Genomic DNA, 21166 nt, shown 5'->3' with positions numbered 1-21166 from the left:
AATTTTCAGCAAAATGCAAAAAAATTGAAAGAAATTTTTAATTTTGGGAAATTTTTGCGGTTTTTTTGGGGTTTTTTTGATGAATTTTGGGATTTTTTTCTGATTTTTCAGGGCTTTTTTAAGCTGAAATTTGAGAAATCCTGAGGGAAATTTTGAGAGAAATTTTGAGAATTTTGGTTAAAATTTGGGAATTTGGGTAAATTTATGATTTTATGGAAGTTTTAGGGGATTTTTAGTGAATTTTTTGAATTTTTCTGGGAATTTTTGAGGTTTTTTCCTGATTTTTCAGGACCATTTCGGGCTGAAGTTTTAAAAATCCTGAGGGAAATTTTCAGGAAAATTTGGGATATTTTGGTAAAATTTGGGAATTTTCAGCAAAATGTTAAAAATGTTAAAGAAATTTTAAATTTTGGGGATTTTTAATTAAATTTTTGGATTTTTTTGATGAATTTTGGGGTTTGTTTCTGACCTTTCAGGACCATTTTTGGGATTATTTTCAAAGATCCTGAGGGGAAATTTTGAGAATTTTTGTTAAAATTTGGAAATTTTGGTAAATTTATGATCTTATGGAAGTTTTGGGGAATTTTTAGTGAATTTTTAGAATTTTTCTGGGAATTTTTGAGGTTTTTTAAAAGATTTTTGGGGTTTTTTTTCTGATCTTTCCAGACCTTTCTAAGCTGAAATTTGGGAGATCCTGAGGGAAAATTGAAAGTAAATTTGGAACATTTTGGTAAAATTTAGGAATTTTCAATTAAATGTCAAATATATTAAAGCAGTTTTAAACTATGGGGATTTTTAATTAAATTTTTAAAGATTTTTTTGAGGAATTTGGGGTTTTTTTCCCGGCCCTTTCAGGACCTTTGAAGCATTTTATGGCTGCTGGATCAAATTTTGGGGGAAAATATCAGAATTTTGCCTTCCTGGTGAATAAAAATTAGAAATTTTGGCTGAAATCACAAAAAATTTCCTAACTGAACAAAATTATAGATTTTAATTCCGTTTTCTTTAAATTTTATTTCATTTTCCCGCGCTTTTTTTAGCGCCCTTCCAGGACCTTCCCCTCAGGAAACCCGGCAAAATTCTGAGGGGAAAAAATCGGAATTTTGGCTTTTTCTGAGGGAAAATCTTCAAATTTTGGGCTTTTCTTTGCTCAAACCCAAACATTTACCAGTTTCTGCCTCTCCCAGTGCTGATTTTGGGTGATTTTTTGCCAATTTTGGGTCATTTTTTGCCGGTTTTTTTGTGGTTTTGTGTCCTTTTTTTGCCGATTTTCTGCTGATTTTCGCCGTTTTTTCCCCATTTCCCCCCGTTTTTCTCCTTCCCGCCCTCCCCCCCACCCTTTTCCCCCTCACCCCTCTCGTTTTTTGGGTGAAATTTCGCCGTTTTTGGGGTCGGGCCGGACCCGGAAGCTGCCGCTGCTGGAGGGGCCGGGCCGAGGCGGCTGCGCCGGCGGCCGCAAGGGGGCGCTGCTGGCGCTGGCTGCGCTTGCGCGGGGCTGCGGCTCCACCCTGCGCCAGCGGTGAGCGCCTTATATGGGCAAAAGGGGGCGTGGCTTCGCGGGAAGGGGCGGGGATTATGCCTCATATAGGCAAAAATAGGCGTGGCTTTTCGGGAAGGGGCGGGGGTTACACCTTATATGGGCAAAAATAGGCGTGGCTTCACAGCAAAGGGGCGGGGTTTAGGCCATACAAGGCAAAATGGGCGGGGTTTAAGGCCTATTTATGGTAAAAGGGGCGGGGTTTAACGCTGTTTGTGGGGATGTGGGCGGGGTTTAAAGCCTATTGTGGGGGTGTGGGTGGAGTTTAAAGGTTGTGGGCGGGGTTTAAAGGCTGTGGGCGGGGCTTAAAGGGAATGGGAGGGGTTTGATGCCTTTTATGGGAATGTGGGTGGAGTTTAAAGGTTTTGGGTGGGGTTTAAAGGTTGTGGGTGGAGTTTAAAGGTTGTGGGTGGAGTTTAAAGGTTGTGGGTGGAGTTTAAAGGTTGTGGGTGGAGTTTAAAGGTTGTGGGTGGGGCTTAAAGGCAATGGGCGGGGTTTGAAGCCTTATATGGGAATGTGGGTGGGGTTTAAAGGTTGTGGGCGGGGTTTAAAGGAAATGGGTGGGGTTTGAAGCCTTATATGGGAATGTGGGTGGAGTTTAAAGGTTGTGGGTGGAGTTTAAAGGTTGTGGGCGGGGTTTAAAGGCTGTGGGCGGGGTTTAAAGGAAAAGAGAGGGGCTTGAAGCCTTATATGGGAATGTGGGTGGGGTTTAAAGGCTGTGGGCGGGTCTTAAAGGAAATGGGCGGGGTTTGAAGCCTTATATGGGAATGTGGGTGGAGTTTAAAGGTTGTGGGTGGGGTTTAAAGGTTGTGGGCAGGGCTTAAAGGAAATGGGCGGGGTTTGAAGCCTTATATGGGAATGTGGGTGGGGTTTAAAGGTTGTGGGCGGAGTTTGAAGGAAAAGGGCGGGGTTTTAAGCCTTTTATGGGTATGTGGGCGGGGCTTAGGAGCTTGAGGGCGTGGCTTAAAGCCATTTATAGAATTGTGGGCGGGACTCTAAAAGGAGCTGTGGGTGTGGCTTCGGCTGGTGGGCGGAGCTTCGGGCCTTTTATGGGCTTGTGGGTGCGAATTAATGACGTGGGCGGGGCTTCGACCCTTTAATTGATTTGTGGGCGTGGCTTAAACCTTTTAATGAGGTTTACGGGGTGAAGCGAGGTGGGCGTGGCCTGAAGAAGGAGGGGGCGTGGCCTAAACCGCCTCGGGCGCCGTTTTAGGCGGGGGTGGGCGTGGCTTGATGGGGGTGGGCGTGGCCCGAGCGCGTGTGGGCGTGGCCCGCAGGTACCTGGGCGTGGTGCTGGGGGCCCTGCGGGCCGGGCTGGGAGACCCCGAGGGCGCCGTGAGGGGAGCGGCGGCCGCGGCCGTGAGGGAGCTCCGCGAGGAGATGCAGGTACTGGGTTATACTGGTTTGTACTGGTTTGGACTGGTCTGGACTGGTCTGGACTGGTTTGGACTGGTCTGGACTGGTCTGGACTGGTTTGGACTGGTCTGGACTGGTTTGGACTGGTTTGGACTGGTCTGGACTGGTTTGGACCGGTTTGGACTGGTCTGGACTGGTTTGGACTGGTTTGTACTGGTTTGGACTGGTTTGGACTGGTCTGGACTGGTTTGGACTGGTTTGGACTGGTTTGGACTGGTCTGGACTGGTTTGGACTGGTTTGGACTGGTCTGGACTGGTTTGGACTGGTCTGGACTGGTTTGGACTGGTTTGGACTGGTCTGGACTGGTTTGGACTGGTCTGGACTGGTTTGGACTGGTTTGGACTGGTCTGGGGTCGGGGGTCACTGGTTTGTACTGGGAATGGACTGGGAGGGGGTTTGGGGGTGCTGGGAGGGGGTTAAAGGGTTAAAAATGGGGGAAAATGGGGAAAAATGGGGGAAAATGGGGATTTTTCTATACTGGTTTGTACTGGTTTGTACTGGTTTGGGGTTTGGGGTCACTGGTTTGTACTGGTTTGTACTGGGAGGGGGTTTGGGGTTACTGGGAGGGAGTTAAAGGGTTAAAAATTGGGAAAAATGGGGATTTTTCTGTACTGGTTTGTACTGGTTTGGGGTTACTGGTTTATACTGGGAATGGACTGGGCCATACTGGTTTGGACTGGGATGGGCTCGGGGGTCACTGGTTTGTACTGGGAGGGAGTTTGGGGTTACTGGGAGGGAGTTAAAGGGTTAAAAATGGGGGAAAATGGGGGAAAAATGGGGATTTTTCTGTACTGGTTTGTACTGGTTTGTGCTGGGATGGGGTTTGGGGTCACTGGTTTGTACTGGGAGGGAACTGGGATCCAACTGGGAGGGGATGAAAGGGTTAAAAATGGGGGGAAATGGGGGAAAAATGGGGATTTTTCTGTACTGGTCTGTACTGGTTTGTACTGGTTTGTACTGGGATTGGGATGAACTGGGAGTGGATTTGGGGCTTTAAAATGGTGAAAAATGGGTAAAAAATGGGCAAAAAATGGGATTTTTTCAGGGTTTTTCCTGCTTATACTGGTCCATACTGGTCTGTACTGGTTTGTACTGGTTTATACTGGTTCATACTGGTTTATACTGGTTCATACTGGTTTGTACTGGTCTGTACTGGTTTGTACTGGGATTGGGGTGAGCTGGGAGCGGATTTGGGGCTTTAAAATGGTAAAAAATGGGCAAAAAATGGGATTTTTTTGGGGGTTTTTTCTGCTTATACTGGTCTATACTGGTCCGTACCGGTCTGTACTGGTTTGTACCGGTTTGTACTGGTCCGTACTGGTTTGTACTGGTCTGTTCCCAGCCCGAGCTGTCCCCGGTGGCCGCCCGGGCGCTCCCCGCGGTTCTGGGGCCGTTCTGGGGCTGCCCCGAGAGCCCAAACTGCGACCCCCGCTCCTGGTTCGTGCTGGAGGCGCTGCTGGAGGCGCTCGGTGAGGGACAGGGGAACGGGGAAATGGGGAAAATTCAGGATAAAATGGGGAAAATTGGGGAAAAACGGGGAAATTTGGGTGAAAATTGGAAAAAAATTGGGTGAAAATTTGGGTGAAAATTGGGATAAAATTGGGGAAATTTGGGTGAAAATTGGGATAAAAATGGGGAAAAATTGGGGGAAAATTGGGATAAAATTGGGGAAATTTGGGTGAAAATTGGGACAAAAATGGGGAAAAATTGGGATAAAAATGGGGAAAAATTGGGTGAAAATCGGGATAAAAATGGGGAAAAATTGGGATAAAATTGGGGAAATTTGGGTGAAAATTGGGATAAAAATGGGTGAAAATTTGGGTGAAAATTGGGATAAAATTGGGGAAATTTGGGTGAAAATTGGGACAAAAATGGGGAAAAATTGGGGGAAAAATGGGGAAAAATTGGGTGAAAAATGGGATAAAAATGGGGAAAAATTGGGATAAAAATGGGGAAAATTGGGATAAAAATGGGGAAAAATTGGGATAAAAATGGGGAAAATTGGGTTAAAAATGGGGAAAAATTGGGACAAAAATGGGGAAAAATTGGGGGAAAATCGGGAAAATTCGGGATAAAAATTGGAAAAATTGGGTGAAAATTGGAGAAAATTTGGGTGAAAATTTGGGGAAAATTTTGGATAAAAAATGGGGAAATTTGGGTGAAAAATGGGATAAAAATGCGAAAATTTGGGTGAAAATTGGAAAAAATTGGGATAAAAATGGGGAAACTTGAGTGAAAATTGGAAAAAATTTAGGATAAAAATGGGGAAATTTGGGTGAAAATTGGAAAAAAGTTGGGGTAAAAATTGGAAAAATTCGGGATAAAAAGGGGGAAATTCGGGTGGAAATTAGAAAAAATTGGGATAAAATCAGGAAAATTTGGGTGAAAATGGGGAACTTTGGGCAAAAATCAAAAAAATTGGGCTAAAAATTGGGAAATTTGGGTGAAAATTGGAGGAAATTTGGATGAAAATCGGGGAAAAATTGGGATAAAAATGGGGAAAATTCGGGATAAAAATGGGGAAACATTGGGATAAAAATGGGGAAGTTTGGGTGAAAATTGGAAAAAAATTGGGATAAAAATGGGGAAATTTGGGTGAAAATTTGGGTGAAAATTGGGATAAAATTGGGTGAAAATTTGGGTGAAAATTGGGATAAAAATGGGGAAAAATTGGGGGAAAATCGGGAAAATTCAGGATAAAAATGGGGAAAATTAGTGTGAAAATTGGGATAAAAATGGGGAAAAATTGGGATGAAAATGGGGAAATTTGGGTGAAAATCGGGATAAAAATGGGGAAATTTGGGTGACAATTGGGATAAAAATGGGGAAATTTGGGTGAAAATTGGGATAAAATTGGGTGAAAATTTGGGTGAAAATTGGGATAAAAATGGGGAAAAATTGGGGGAAAAATGGGGAAAAATTGGGCGAAAATTGGGATAAAAATGGGGAAAATTGGGATAAAAATGGGGAAAAATTGGGGGGAAATCGGGAAAATTCAGGATAAAAATGGGGAAAAATAGGGTGAAAATTGGGATAAAAATGGGGAAAAATTGGGATAAAAATGGGGAAATTTGGGTGACAATTGGGATAAAAATGGGGAAAATTCGGGATAAAAATCGGAAAAATTTGGGATAAAAATGGGGAAATTTGGGTCAAAATTGCAAAAAAATTGGGATAAAAATGGGGAAAAATTGGGTGAAAATTGGGAAAAAATTGGGATAAAAATTGGGAAAATTCAGGATAAAAATTGGGAAATTTGGGTGAAAATTGGAGGAAATTTGGGAAAATTGGGTGATAATTGGCAATATTTGGGATAAAAAATGGGGAAATTGGGGTAAAATTGGGATAAAAATGGGGAAATTTGGGTGAAAATTGGGATAAAAATGGGGAAAATTTGGGATAAAAATGGGGAAAAATTCGAGATAAAAATGGAGAAAAATTGGGATAAAAATGGGGAAATTTGGGCGAAAATTGGAAAAAATTGGGATAAAAATGGGGAAAATTCGGAATAAAAATGGGGAAAATTGGGATAAAAATCGGAAAAATTCGGGATAAAAATGGGGAAAATTCGGGATAAAAATGGGGAAAAATTGGGATAAAAATGGGGAAAATTCAGGATAAAAATGGGGAAATTTGGGTGAAAATTGGCAAAATTGGGATAAAAATGGGGAAAATTGGGATAAAAATGGGGAAATTTGGGTGAAAATTGAAAAAAAAATGGGAAAAAAATGGGGAAAATTTGGGATAAAATTGGGGAAATTTGGGTCAAATTTGGGGAAAATTGGGATAAAAATCGGGAAATTGGGGAAAATCGGGAAAATTCGGGATAAAAATGGGGAAATTTGGGGAAATTGGGATAAAAATGGGGAAATTTGGGTGAAAATCAGGAAAATTCGGGTGAAAATGGGGAAATTTGGGTGGAAATTGGAAAAAATTTGGGGAAAATTTGGGGAAAATTGGGATAAAAATTGGAAAAATTGGGTGAAAATTGGGAAATTTGGGCGAAAATCAAGAAAAATTGGGATAAAAATGGGGAAATTTGGGGGAAATTGGAAAAAATTGGGGAAAATCAGGAAAATTTGGGCAAAAATTTGGATAAAGAAGGAGAAAATTGGGAAAAATTGGGAAAATTTGGGATAAGAATGGGGAAATTTGGGTGAAAATTGGAAAAATTGGGTGAAAATTGGGGAAATTTGGGTGAAAATTTGGAAAAATTGGGATAAAAATGGGGAAATTTGGGATAAAAATTGGAAAAAATTGGGATAAAAATGGGGAAAATTTGGGATAAAAATTGGAAAAAATTGGGATAAAAATGGGAAAAAGTGGGTAAAAATTGGGATAAAAATTGGGATAAAAATTGGGAAAACTTGGGATTAAAATGGGGAAATTTGGGTCAAATTTGGGGGAAATTGGGATAAAAATGGGAAAAAATGGGTGAAAATTGGAGGAACTGTGGGAAATTTGGGTGAAAATGGGGAAAATTTGGGATAAAAATGGGGAAATTGGGGAAAATTGGGATAAAAATCGGGAAAGTTCGGGATAAAAATGGAGAAATTTGGGTGAAAATTGGAGGAAATTCGGGAAAATTTGGATAAAAATGGGAAAAGTGGGGAAAATTTGGGGAAAATTGGGTGAAAAATGGGGAAATTTGGAGGAAAAATTGGGAAAAATTTGGGGAAAATTTGGGAATTTGGGAAATATTTGAAGGAAATTGGGGCCCAATGTGGAAAATTGGGAACATTTGGGTGAAAATTGGGCTAAAAATGGGGAAATTTGGGTGAAAATTGGAAAAATTTGGGAAAAAAAATTGGGAAAATTTGGGATAAGAATGGGGGAAATTGGGATAAAAATTGGAAAAAATTTGGATAAAAATGGGAAAATTTGGGCCAAAGTATGGGGAAACTTGGGATAAAAATGGGGAAATTTGGGCAAAAATTGGAAAAATTGGGATAAAAGTGGGAAAATTGGGAAAAATGGGGAACGTGGAGAAAATTTGGGGAAAATTGGGATAAAAATGGGGAAATTTGGGTGAAAATTGGAGGAAATTTGGGAAATTTGGGGGAAAATTGGAAAAAAATTGGGATAAAAATGGGGGAATTTGGGATAAAAATGGGAAAATTTGGGCAAAAATTGGGAAAAGAAGGAGAAAATAGGAGAAAATCGGGGAAGTTTGGGATAAAAAAGGGGAAATTTGGGTGAAAATTGGGATAAAAATTGGGATAAAAATGGGGAAATTTGGGTGAAAATTGGAGGAAATTTGGGAAAATCAGGAAAATTTGGATAAAAATGGGGAAATTTGGGCGAAATTTGGGAAAATTTGGGTGAAAATTGGGGAAATTTGGGGGGAAATTGGAAAAAAATTGGATAAAAATGGGGAAAATTTGGGATAAAAATGGGGAAAAATTGGGTGAAAATTGGAAAAAATTGGGATAAAAATGGGGAAATTTGGGTGAAAATTGGAGGAAATTTGGGGGAAAATTGGAAAAAAATTGGGATAAAAATGGGGAAATTTGGGTGAAAATTGGAGGAAATTTGGGGGAAAATTGGAAAAAAATTGGGATAAAAATGGGGAAATTTGGGTGAAAATGGGGAAACTTGGGTGGAAATTGGAAAAAATTTGGGGGAAATTTGGGGAAAATTGGGATAAAAATTGGAAAAATTGGGTGAAAATTGGGAAATTTGGGCGAAAATCAAGAAAAATTGGGATAAAAATGGGGAAATTTGGGCAAAATTTGGGAAAATTTGGGTGAAAATTGGGGAAATTTGGGGGGAAATTGGAAAAAATTGGATAAAAATGGGGAAAATTTGGGATAAAAATTGGAAAAATTGGGATAAAAATGGGAAAATTTGGGATAAAAATTGGAAAAAATTGGGATAAAAATGGGAAAATTTGGGTGAAAATTGGAAAAATTTGGGAAATTTGGGATAAAAATGGGGAAATTTGGGTGAAAATTGGGAAATTTGGGCGAAAATTGGGATAAAAATCGGGATAAAAATGGGGAAATCGAAGCAAATTTGGAGAAAATTGGGGAAAATTTTCCTGATTTGCAAAACTTCATCTGGCTGGTTATTAATTAGCGTTAATTGGTGTTAATTACCCTCAGCTGCTGCCAGGGCTTCATTTTGGGTTCATTTCCGTCCATTTCCGCTCATTTTTCTCCTTTTTTTTGCCAATTTTTTGCTGTTCCCTCGCTAATTGTAATGAATTTATTCTTCATTAATATTAATTAGCGTTAATTAGTGCTAATTACCCCCCAGGGGTTCCAGTTTGGGCTCATTTCTGTCAATTTTGAGTTGATTTCTGTCGATTTGTTCCCAATTTCCTCCCAATTTTTTCCCGATTTTTCCGAATTTTTGCGAATTATTATTAATTAGCGCTAATTACTTTAATTAATCAGGGGAGGGGGTGCAGCCCTGGCTGCCCCAGGGTCTCGTTTTGGGTTAATTTATGCAAATTTTATGCTGATTTCCCCCGATTTTTGGCCGTTTTTTCCCCAATTTGTTGCTAATTTTCATGACTAATTATTAATTAATGTTAATTAATGGTAATTAAGCAGGTGAGGGGGTGCAGCCCTGGCTCTCCAGGTTTCACTTCGGGTTCATTTCTGTTCATTTTTGCCGATTTTTTTCCAATTTTTTTCCAGTTTTTTTTTCCAATTTTTGCCCGATTTTCGTGAGTTATTATTAATTAACGCTAATTATTTTAATTAAGCGGGTGAGGGGGTGCAGCCCTGGCTGCCCCAGGGTTTCATTTTGGGTTCATTTCTGATCATTTTTGTCCATTTTTGCCCAATTTTTCCCAATTTTTTGCCCAATTTTTCCCCAATTTTTCCTCAATTTTCAGGATTTATGATTAATTAGTGTTAATTACCGTTAATTGGGAGGTGAGGGGGTGCAGCCCTGGCTGCCCCAGCTGCTCCCAGGATTTCATTTGGGTTCATTTCTCTCAATTTTTGTCCATTTTTCCCCAATTTTTCCCCAATTTTTCCCCAATTTTTCCCCAATTTTTCCCCAATTTTTCCCCAATTTTTCCCCAATTTTCGCGGATTGTCATTAATTAATATTAATTACTGTTAATTGGCAGGTGAGGGGGTGCAGCCCTGGCTGCCCCAGGGTTTCATTTTGGGTTCATTTCTGTTCATTTTTGCCCATTTTTGCCCAATTTTTCCCCAATTTTTGCCCAATTTTTCCCCAATTTTCGCAGATTATCATTAATTAATGTTAATTACCATTAATTACCAGGTGAGGGAGTGCAGCCCTGGCTGCCCCATGGTTTCATTTTGGGGTCATTTCTGTTCATTTTTGTCCAATTTTGTCCAATTTTTTCCCATTTTTTCCCCAATTTTCCCCCAATTTTTCCCGATTTTTCCCCAATTTTTGCGGATTATCATTAATTAATATTAATTACCATTAATTGGCAGGTGAGGAGGTGCAGCCGTGGCTGCCCCAGGTGCTCCCCAGGATTTTGGCGGCTCTGGAGGCCCCGGAGGAGCCGCGGGGTCGGGAGCTGGCGCTGAGCGCGCTGCACGCCCTGGGTGAGCCAAGGGAGCCTGAGGTGCTCCAAAAATCCCCAAAAAACTCCTGAAATTGTCCCAAAAATGCCCCAAAAATTGTACTAAAAATGTCCCAAAAATGCCCCAAAATTGCCCCAAAAATGGACCCAAAAATCCCCCAAAACCTCCTGAAATTGTCCCTAAAATTGCCCCAAAAATGGCCCAAAAATGCCCCAAAAATTGTACCAAAAATGGCCCTAAAATGTCCCAAAAATTGCCCCAAAAATGGCCCTAAAATGTCCCAAAAATGCCCAAAAAGTCCTGAAATTGTCCCCAAACATGGCCCCAAAAATGCCCCAAAATTGCCCCAAAAATGCTCCCAAAAATGGCCCCAAAAATCCCCCAAAACCTCCTGAAATTGTCCCAAAAATGGCCCCAAAATTGCCCCAAAAATGGCCCCAAAAATGCCCCGAAAATCCCCCAAAAACTCCTGAAATTGTCCCTAAAATTGCCCCAAAAATACCCAAAAAGTCCTGAAATTGTCCCCAAAAATGGCCCCAAAAATGCCCCAAAATTGCCCCAAAAATGCCCCCAAAAATGGCCCCAAAAATCCCCCAAAAACTCCTGAAATTGTCCCCAAAAATGCCCCAAAAATGTCCCAAAAATGCCCCAAAAATTGTACCAAAAATGTCCCAAAAATGCCCCGAAAATTGCCCCAAAAATGGTCCCAAAAATGCCCCAAAAATACCCAAAAAAGGCCCCAAAAATGCCCCCAAAGTGCCCCGAAAATCCCCTAAAAACTCCTGAAATTGTCCCCAAAAATGCCCCAAAAATGCCCCAAAAATGCCCCAAAAATGTCATGAAAATGCCCCCAAGAATGGCCCAAAAATACCCAAAAAAGGCCCCAAAAATGCCCCCAAAGTGCCCCAAAAATCCCCCAAAAACTCCTGAAATTGTCCCAAAAATTGCCCCAAAAATGGCCCAAAAATGACCCAAAAAATGCCCTGAAAATGCCCCAAAAAGTCCTGAAATTGTCCCCAAACTTGCCCCGAAATTGCCCCAAAAATGGCCCCAAAAATGTCCCAAAAATGCCCCGAAAATCCCCCAAAAACTCCTGAAATTGTCCCCAAAAATGCCCCAAAAATGGCCCAAAAATGGCCCCAAAAATGCTCCAAAAATCCCAAAAAAAGTCCTGAAATTGCCCCCAAAAATGTCCCAAAAATTGTACCAAAAATGTCCCCAAAAATGCCCCGAAAATCCCCCCAAAAGTCCTGAAATTGTCCCCAAAAATGTCCCAAAAATTACCCCAAAAATGCTCTGAAAATGTCCAGAAAATGTCCTGAAAATGTCCCCAAAATGCCCCAAAAATCCCCAAAAAATGCCCTGAAATTGTCCCAAAAACATCCCAAAAATGTCCCAAAAATTACCCCAAAAATGTCCGAAAAATTGCCACAAAAGTGCTCTGAAAATGCTGCGAAAATGTCCCGAAAATGTCCTGAAAAATGCCCCAAAAATACCCAAAAAAGCCCTGAAATTGTCCCAAAAATGCCCCGAAAATGCCCCAAAAATGTCCCGAAAATGCCCCCAAGAATGCCCCAAAAATACCCAAAAAAGGCCCCAAAAATGCCCCAAAAGTATCCCAAAAATGCCCCAAAAATTTCCTTTAAAAATCCCAAAAATGCTCAGAAAATGTCCTAAAAATGCCCCAAAAATGCCGCACAAATACCCAAAAAAACCCCACAAATATCGCCAAAAACGCCTCAAAAGGATCCCAAAAATTGTCCCACAAATGTCCCAAAAATGTTCCAAAAATACCCCGAAAATATCCTGAAAACCTCATAAAATTATCCCAGAAATAGCCCAAAAATCCCCAAAAAGTCCCCCCAAAACTGCCCCAAAAATATCCAAAAAATACCCAAAAATGTCCCCAAAGGGCCCCAAAAATATCCCCAAAATGCTTTGAAAATGTCCTAAAAAATATCCTAAAAATACCCCGAAAATTGCCCCAAAAACGCTCTGGAAATGTCCTAAAAATGCCCTGAAAATTGTCACCAAAATATCCCAAAAATTGGCCCCGAAATCCACGAAAATTGTCGTAAAAATGCTCTGAAAATGTCCTAAAAATATCCTGAAAACTTCCCCAGAAATTGCCCCAAAAGTGTCTGGAAAATATCCTGAAAATATTCCAAAAATTACTCCAAAAACGCCTTGAAAATGTCCTAAAAATATCCCAAAAATGTCCCCAAAAATGTCCCAAAAATATCCTGAAAATGTCCCAAAAATGTCCCAAAAATATCCCCAAAATGTCTGCAAAAAGGCTCTGAAAATGTCCTAAAAATAACCCAAAAATGAGCCCCAAAATACCCCAAAGATTTCCTAAAAACATCCCAAAAATGCCCTGAAAATGTCCTAAAAACATCCCAAAATTCCCTGAAAATTGTCCCAAAAATGCCCCAAAATTGGCCCAAAAATCAGCGGAAAATGTCCCAAAAATGACCTGAAAATATCCCAAAAAATACCCCAAAAATGCCCTAAAAAATCACAGAAACAACCCAGAAATGGCCCCAAAAATATCCCCAAAAATATCCTGAGATTGTCCCAAAATATTCCAAAAAACGCCCCAAAAATTTCCTGAAAATTGTCCCAAAAATGTCCTGAAAACGTCCTAAAAACGTCCTGAAAATTGTCCCAAAAATGCCCCCAAAATGTCCTGAAAACGTCCTGAAAATTGTCCCAAAAATGTCCCAAAAAGAGCCCAAAAATTGCCCCCAAAATGTCCAAAAATCAGCGAGAAATGTCCCAAAATACACCCCAAAAAAACCCCAAAACTGTCCCAAAAATATCCCAAAATACCCCAAAAATATCCCCAAAGTGTTCGGAAAAAATCCCAAAAATACCCGAAAAATGCCCCAAAAATATCCCAAAAATGCTCTGAAAATGTCCTGAAAATATCCTGAAAATTGTCCCAAAAATGCCCGAAAAATGTCCCAAAAATGCTCTGAAAATGTCCAAAAATTATCCTGAAAATGTCCCCAAAAATCAGCCAAAAAATGCCCCAAAAAATCCCCAAAATCCCCGAAAACATCCCAAAAAATGCCCCCAAAATGCCCTGAAAATGTCCCAAAACGTCCCCGAAAAATCAGCAAAAAAATCCCCAAAATCCCCAAAAAATTCCCCAAAAATTCCCCAAAAATTCCCCAAAAAAATTCCCCCAAAATTGTCCCAAAAATCCTAAAATGTTTCTTAAAAATTCACCAAAAAATCCCCAAAAAATCCCAAAAAATCCACAAAAAATTCCCCCCAAAAATTCCCAAAAAATCCCAAAAAATTCCCCCAAAAATTCCCAAAAAATTCCCCCAAATCCCAAAAAATTACCCAAAAAATTCTCCTAAAATTCCCCCAAATCCCAAAAAATTCCCCCAAAAATTCCCCAACAATTCCCAAAAAATTCCCCCCAAAATCTTAAAACGTTCCTTAAAAATTCACCAAAAAAACCCCAAAAATTGACAAAAAAATCCCCCCAAAAATCCCAAAAAATTCACCAAAAAATCACAAAAAATTTTCCAAAAATTCACCAAAAATTCCCCCAAAAATATTCCTCCAAATCCACAAAAAATTCCCCCAAAAATTTCCCCAAAACTCCTCAAAATCCACAAAAAATTTCCCAAAGAATTCCCCAAAAATTCCCCAAAAATTTCCCCAAAATCCTAAAATGTTCCTTAAAAATTCACCAAAAAACCCCCAAAAATTTACAAAAAAATCCCAAAAAATTCCCCAAAAAATCCCTAAAAAATCCCCTAAAATAAAAAAAAAAAAAATCCTAAAAATGTCCCAAAAAGTTCACCAAAAAATCCACAAAAAATCCCCCAAAAAATCCCCCAAAAAACCCCAAAAAATCCTAAAAAATTCACAAAAAATCCTCAAAAATTTGCTGGAAAATTCCCTATTTTTCCTCCAAAATTCCCAATATTTCCCCCTCAAAAATCTCAAAAAATTCAAAAGAATTCCCCAAAAATGCCCCAAAATTCCCAAATAATCACTCAAAAATTCTGAAAAAAAAAAACAAACAAAAAATCCCCCAAAATTCTAAAAAATTTCCAAAAAGTCACAAAAAGAATCCTAAAAACCCCTAAAAATTTCACCAAAAAAATCCCAAAAATCCCCCCAAAAAACCCCAAAAAGTCCCCAAAAATTCCCAATTTTTCCCACCAAAATCCCCACATTTTTCCCCTCATAAAATGCCCCAAAATCCCCAATTTTTAACCCAAAAATCCCCAATTTTCCCCCAAATTCTGAATTTTCCCTCCAAAAATCCCCAAATTTTCTCCCCAAAATCCCAATTTTTAACCCCAAAATCCCCAATTTTCCTCCAAAATTCTGAATTTTACCCCAAAAATCCCCAATTTTCCCAAATTTCCCAATTTTCTCCCAAAATTCCCAATTTTCTCCCAAAATCCCCAATTTTTAACCCCAAAACCCCCAAATTTTCCCCCAAAATCTGCAATTTTCCCCCCAAAATTCACAACTTTCCCCAAAATCCCAATTTTTAACCCCAAAATTCCCAATTTGTCCCAAAAATCCTCAATTTTTAACCCCCAAAATTCTGAATTTTTTCCCAAAATCCCCAATTTTTAACCCCCAAAATTCCAATTTTTCCCCCAAATTCCCAATTTTCCCTCCAAAAATCCCCAATTTTTCCCCAAAATTCTGAATTTTCCCTCCAAAAATCCCCAAATGTTCCCCCCAAAATCCCAAATTTTAACCCCAAATTCCCCAAATTTTCCCCCAAAATTTCCAATTTTCCCCCCAAAATTCTGAATTTTCCCCAAAATTCCTGATTTTTACCCCCCAAAATCCCCAATTTCCCCCTCAAAATCCCAATTTTTAACCCCCAAAATTCTGAATTTTCCCCAAAATCCCCAATTTCCCCCCAAAAATCCCCAAATTTTCCCCCAAAATCTCCAATTTTCCCCTCAAATTCTGAATTTTCCCCAAAATTCCTGATTTTTAACCCCCAAAATCCCCAATTTTCCCCAAAATCTCCAAATTTCCCCAAAATTTCAAATTTCCCCCAAATTCCCAATTTACCTAAAAATCCCCAATTTTCCCCCAAAATCCCCAACTTTTAACCCCCAAAATTCTGAATTTTCCCCAAAAAATCCCAAATTTTCCACCAAAATTCCCTTTTTTCCCCAAAATCCCCAATTTCCCCCCAAACTTCCCAATTTTTAACCCCAAAATCCCCAATTTTCCCCCAAAATTCTGAATTTTCCCTATAAAAATCTGCAAATTTTCCCCCCAAAATCCCAGTTTTTAACCCCAAAATCCCCAATTTTCCTCCAAAATTCTGAATTTTACCCCCAAAAATCCCCAATTTTCCACAAAAATCCCCAATTTCCCCCCAAAATCCCCAATTTTCTCCAAAAATTCCCAATTTTTAACCCCAAAACCCCCAAATTTTCCCCCAAAATCTGCAATTTTCCCCCTCAAAATTCTGAATTTTCCCCAAAATTCCTGATTTTTAACCCCCAAAATTCCAATTTTTTCCCCAAATCCCCAAATTTTCCCCAAAATCCCAATTTTTAACCCCAAAATTCCCAATTTGTCCCCAAAATCCCCAATTTTTAACCCCCAAAATTCTGAATTTACCTCCCAAAATCCCCGAATTTTAACCCTAAAATCTCCAATTTTCCCCAAAATTCTGAATTTTCCCCCCAAAATCCCCAATTTTTAACCCCAAAAATTCCAATTTTTCCCCCAAATCCCCAAATTTCCCCCCAAAATCCCCAATTTCCCCCCAAACCCCCCAAGTTTTCCCTTCATCCCCCCGACTTTTCCCCAAAATCCCCAACTTTTACCCCAAAATTTGGATTTATTTTTATTTTTATTTTTTATTTTTATTTTTATTTTTATTTTATTTTTATTTATTTTTATTTTTATTTAATTTTTATTTTTATTTTTATTTATTTTTATTTTTAATTTTAATTTTATTTTTATTTTATTTATTTTTATTTTTATTTATTTTTATTTTTATTTATTTTTATTTTTATTTCTTTTTATTTATTTTTACTTTTAGTTTTATTTTTATTTATTTTTATTTATTTTTATTTTTATTTATTTTCATTTTTATTTTCATTTTTAGTTTTAGTTTTAGTTTTAGTTTTATTTATTTTTATTTATTTTTATTTTTATTTTTATTTCTATTTATTTTTATTTCTATTTTTATTTTTATTTTTATTTTTATATTTATTTTATTTTTATTTTTATTTTGTTTTATTTATATTTATATTTATATTTATTTTTATTTTTATTTTTATTTTTATTTTCATTTTTAGTTTTAGTTTTAGTTTTAGTTTTAGTTTTATTTTTATTTATTTTTATTTATTTTTATTTATTTTTATTTTTTTATTGATTTTTATTTTTATTTTTATTTTTATATTTATTTTATTTTTATTTTTATTTTGTTTTCTTTTTATTTATATTTATATTTATTTTTATTTATTTTTATTTATTTTTATTTATTTTTATTTTTTTATTAATTTTTATTTTTATTTTTATTTCTATTTTTATTTTTATATTTATTTTATTTTTATTTTTATTTTTATTTAGTTTTCTTTTTATTTATATTTATATTTATATTTATACTTATTTTTATTTTTATTTTTATTTTTATTTTATTTTTATTTTTATTTTTATTTTTATTTTTATTTATTTTTATTTTTATTTATATTTATATTTATATTTATATTTATATTTATATTTATTTTTATTTTCATTTTCATTTTTATTTTTAGTTTTAGTTTTAGTTTTATTTTTATTTATTTTTATTTATTTTTATTTTTATTTATTTTTATTTTTATTTTTATTTTTATTTTTATTTTTATTTTATTTTTATTTTTATTTTTATTTATTTTTATTTATATTTATATTTATATTTATATTTATATTTATATTTATTTTTATTTTTATTTTTATTTTCATTTTTATTTTTATTTTATTTTATTTTTATTTTTATTTTTATTTAGTTTTATTTATATTTATATTTATTTTTATTTTTATTTTTATTTTTATTTAGTTTTATTTATATTTATATTTATTTTTATTTTTATTTTTATTTAGTTTTATTTATATTTATATTTATAGTTATATTTATATTTATATTTATATTTATATTTATTTTTATTTATATTTATTTTTATTTTCCCCCCAGCCTGCGTCTCGGGGCCCCTCCCCCTCCCCTCCCCCCTGATCGGCGCCGTGGCCGCCCTGGCCCGGGGGGGGGAGCAGCAGCTGCAGGCGCTCGGTACGGACCGGGACGGACCCGTTTGAACCGGTTTGGGCCGGATTGGGCCGCTTTGGAACGGGAGGGACCGGGAGGGCAAAAAATGGGGGAAAAACGGGAAAAATCGGTGAAAAAACGGCGAAAATCGGTGAAAAAATGGCTAAAAAAGGGTTAAAAATGGGGAGGAAAGGGTTAAAAATGGGGGGAATGGGGGGAATGGGGATTGGGGGTGACTGGGTTGGACTGGTTTGGACTGGTTTGGACTGGGAGGGAACTGGGAGGGGAAAAATGGGGAAAAAATGGGGAGAAAACGGGAAAAATTGGGGAAAAAATGGCGAAAAAAGGGTTAAAAATGGGGGAAATGGGGTTGGAAATGGGGAGGAAAGGGTTAAAAATGGGGGAATGGGGATTGGGGGTGACTGGGTTATACTGGTTTGTACTGGTTTGTACTGGTTTGTACTGGGAGGGACTGGGAGGGCAAAAAATGGGGAAAAAACGGCAAAAATCGGTGAAAAAATGGCAAAAAAAGGGTTAAAAATGGGGGAAATGGGGATTGGGGGTGACTGGGTTATACTGGTTTGGACTGGGAGGGGAAAAATGGGGAAAAACCAGGAAAAATTGGTGAAAAAATGGCGAAAAAAGGGTTAAAAATGGGGGAAATGGGGTTAAAAATGGGGAGGAAAGGGTTAAAAATGGGGGGGAATGGGGGTGACTGGTTTGTACTGGTTTGTACTGGTTTGTACTGGTTTGGGGTCTGGGGTTACTGGTTTGTACTGGGAGGGGGAAAATGGGGAAAAAATGGGAAAAATTGGGGGGGAAATGGGGAAAATCGGTGAAAAATTGGCAAATAAAGGGTTAAAAATGGGGGGAAATGGGGGTGACTGGTTTGGAGTGGTTCTTACTGGTCTGTACTGGTTTGTACTGGTCTGTGCTGGTTTATACTGGTTTATACTGGTTCATACTGGTCTGTACTGGTTTATACTGGTTTATACTGGTTTATACTGGTCCGTACTGGTTTATACTGGTCCATACTGGTTCTTACTGGTCTGTGCTGGTTTATACTGGTCCATACTGGTTCTTACTGGTCTGTGCTGGTTTATACTGGTCCATACTGGTTCTTACTGGTCTGTGCTGGTTTCCAGAGGTTCTGGCTGCCCTTGGCCCCGCCCACGTGGGGGAGGGGCTGCTGGAGGCGCTGGAGCTCGCGCTGCCATTGGCCGACGGCGGCGACCCCGAGGCCACCAGGGTCACGTGAGTCAGAATTCCCAAAATCCCCCAAAATTCCCCCAAATTCCCCAAATTTCCCCCCAAAAAATTCCCCAAAATTCCCCAAAAAATTCCCCAAATTTCCCCCAAAAAATTCCCCAAAATTCCCCAAAATTCCCCAAAATTTCCCCCCAAAAAATTCCCCAAAATTCCCCCCAAAAATTCCCCAAAATTCCCCAAAATTCCCCAAAATTTCCCCCCAAAAATTCCCCAAAATTCCCCAAAAAATTCCCCAAATTTTCCCCAAAAAATTCCCCAAAATTCCCCCCATAAATTCCCCAAAATTCCCCAAAATTCCCCAAAATTTCCCCCAAAAAATTCCCCAAAATTCCCCAAAATTCCCCAAAATTTCCCCCAAAAATTCCCCAAAATTCCCCCCAAAATTCCCCCGAATTTCCCCCCAAAAAATTCCCCAAAACTTCCCCCCAAAAATTCCCCAAAATTCCCCAAAATTCCCCAAAATTCCCCAAAATTTCCCCCAAAAAATTCCCCCAAATTCCCCAAAATTCCCCAAAAAATTCCCCAAATTTTCCCCAAAAAATTCCCCAAAATTCCCCCCATAAATTCCCCAAAATTCCACAAAATTCCCCAAAATTCCCCCCAAAAATTCCCCAAAATTCCCCAAAATTCCCCAAAATTCCCCCCAAAAAATTCCCCAAAATTCCCCAAAATTCCCCAAAATTTCCCCCCCAAAAATTCCCCAAAATTCCCCAAAATTTCCCCAAAATTCCCACAAAATTCCCGAAATTTCCACCAAAAAATCACCCCAAAAACGGCCAAAAAAAAAAAAAGAAGGGAAAAAAAATGGAGGAAAAATAGGAGAAAAAATGGTTAAAAGCGGCAGAAAATAAAATATTAAAATTCCCTGAAAAAAATTTTTTAATAAAAATTCCCGAGTTTCCTGAAATTCCCCCCCCCAAAAAAAAAAATTCCTCAATTTTTTTTTTTTTTTTTTCTGGGAAAAAAGGGGTTAAAAAATCATGAAAAAAAGGGGGAAATGAGCAAAAAATTGGGGGAAAAAAACCCCCTCAAAATTCCATGGAAAATTAAAGGGGAATTGGTGGAATTCACGCAATTTTAACAATGTTGGAAAATTCCCAAAGTTTTCCCAAAAAATTGGGAGAAAAAAAATCCCCAAAAATTGGGGAAAACAGAGGGAAAAGTGAAATTCTCCCGATTGGCCACGCCCACTCCGCTTAAGCCACGCCCACACCACCCAAGCCACGCCCATATACAATTGGCCACGCCCATCTCATTAAAGCCCTTTAACCAAAGCCACGCCCACCTTATGAAAGCCACACCCACGCCTCTTATGACACGCCCAGTTCACCCAAGCCCCGCCCACTCCATGCAAGCCACGCCTACTCCGTGCAAGCCACGCCCCCACACATTTGGCCACGCCCCTTTTTTGTGCCTTTTGGTCACTCCCAGTCCCTCCCAGTCCATCCCAGTCCATCCCAGTAACCCCAGATCCTCCTCCCAGTACAACCCAGTCCCTCCCAGTACAAACCAGTAACCCAAAACCCCCTCCCAGTTCATCCCAGTACAACCCAGTCCCTCCCAGTACAACCCAGTCCCTCCCAGTTTGCTCCCAGTCCCTCCCAGTTTGATCCCAGTTTGCTCCCAGTCCATCCAGTCCATCCCAGTACAACCCAGTTTGTCCCAGCCCATCCCAGTCCCATTCCCAGTTCGCTCCCAGTCCGTCCCAGTATAGCCCAGTCCCATTCCCAGTTCATCCCAGTTTGCTCCCAGTCCGTCCCAGTATAGCCCAGTCCATCCCAGTCCATCCCAGTATAACCCAGTTTGTCCCAGTCCCATTCCCAGTTCGCTCCAGTCCCTCCCAGCCCCATTCCCAGTCCATCCCAGTCCCTCCCAGTATAACCCAGTTCCCTCCCAGCCCCATTCCCAGTCCCGCCCAGTTCGATCCCAGTTTGCTCCCAGTCCCTCCCAGTCCATCCCAGTATAACCCAGTATATCCCAGTATATCCCAGTTCCCCCCCAGCCCCATTCCAAGTCCCTTCCAGTCCCTCCCAGTATAACCCAGTCCATCCCAGTATATCCCAGTATATCCCAGTATAACCCAGTCCATCCCAGTCCATCCCAGTATAACCCAGTCCCTCCCAGTATATCCCAGTCCATCCCAGTATATCCCAGTATAACCCAGTCCGTCC

The 21166-nt window shown here is 38.9% G+C and overlaps 1 protein-coding gene across 1 annotated transcript in view; it reads left to right on the top strand.

Annotated features, from left to right (window-relative positions):
* The window catches only part of IPO4 (importin 4), a 36532-nt gene extending 17464 nt beyond the window's left edge, over positions 1-19068 (top strand). The window contains exons 12-17 of the mRNA XM_058823201.1: positions 1410-1519; positions 2815-2923; positions 4297-4423; positions 10376-10489; positions 17658-17750; positions 18872-19068. Of these exons, the coding sequence (XP_058679184.1) occupies positions 1410-1519; positions 2815-2923; positions 4297-4423; positions 10376-10489; positions 17658-17750; positions 18872-18984 (666 nt within the window). The 3' untranslated portion in view covers positions 18985-19068. The remainder of the gene's footprint in view (positions 1-1409; positions 1520-2814; positions 2924-4296; positions 4424-10375; positions 10490-17657; positions 17751-18871) is intronic.
* Positions 19069-21166: the final 2098 nt, after the last annotated feature.

The sequence above is a fragment of the Ammospiza caudacuta genome, chromosome 39 (assembly GCF_027887145.1).
Source record: "Ammospiza caudacuta isolate bAmmCau1 chromosome 39, bAmmCau1.pri, whole genome shotgun sequence".
Classification (NCBI taxonomy): Eukaryota; Metazoa; Chordata; class Aves; order Passeriformes; family Passerellidae; genus Ammospiza; species Ammospiza caudacuta.
The sequence above is the reverse complement of the archived record's forward strand: the minus strand, read 5'-3'. Positions and strand labels throughout refer to the sequence as shown.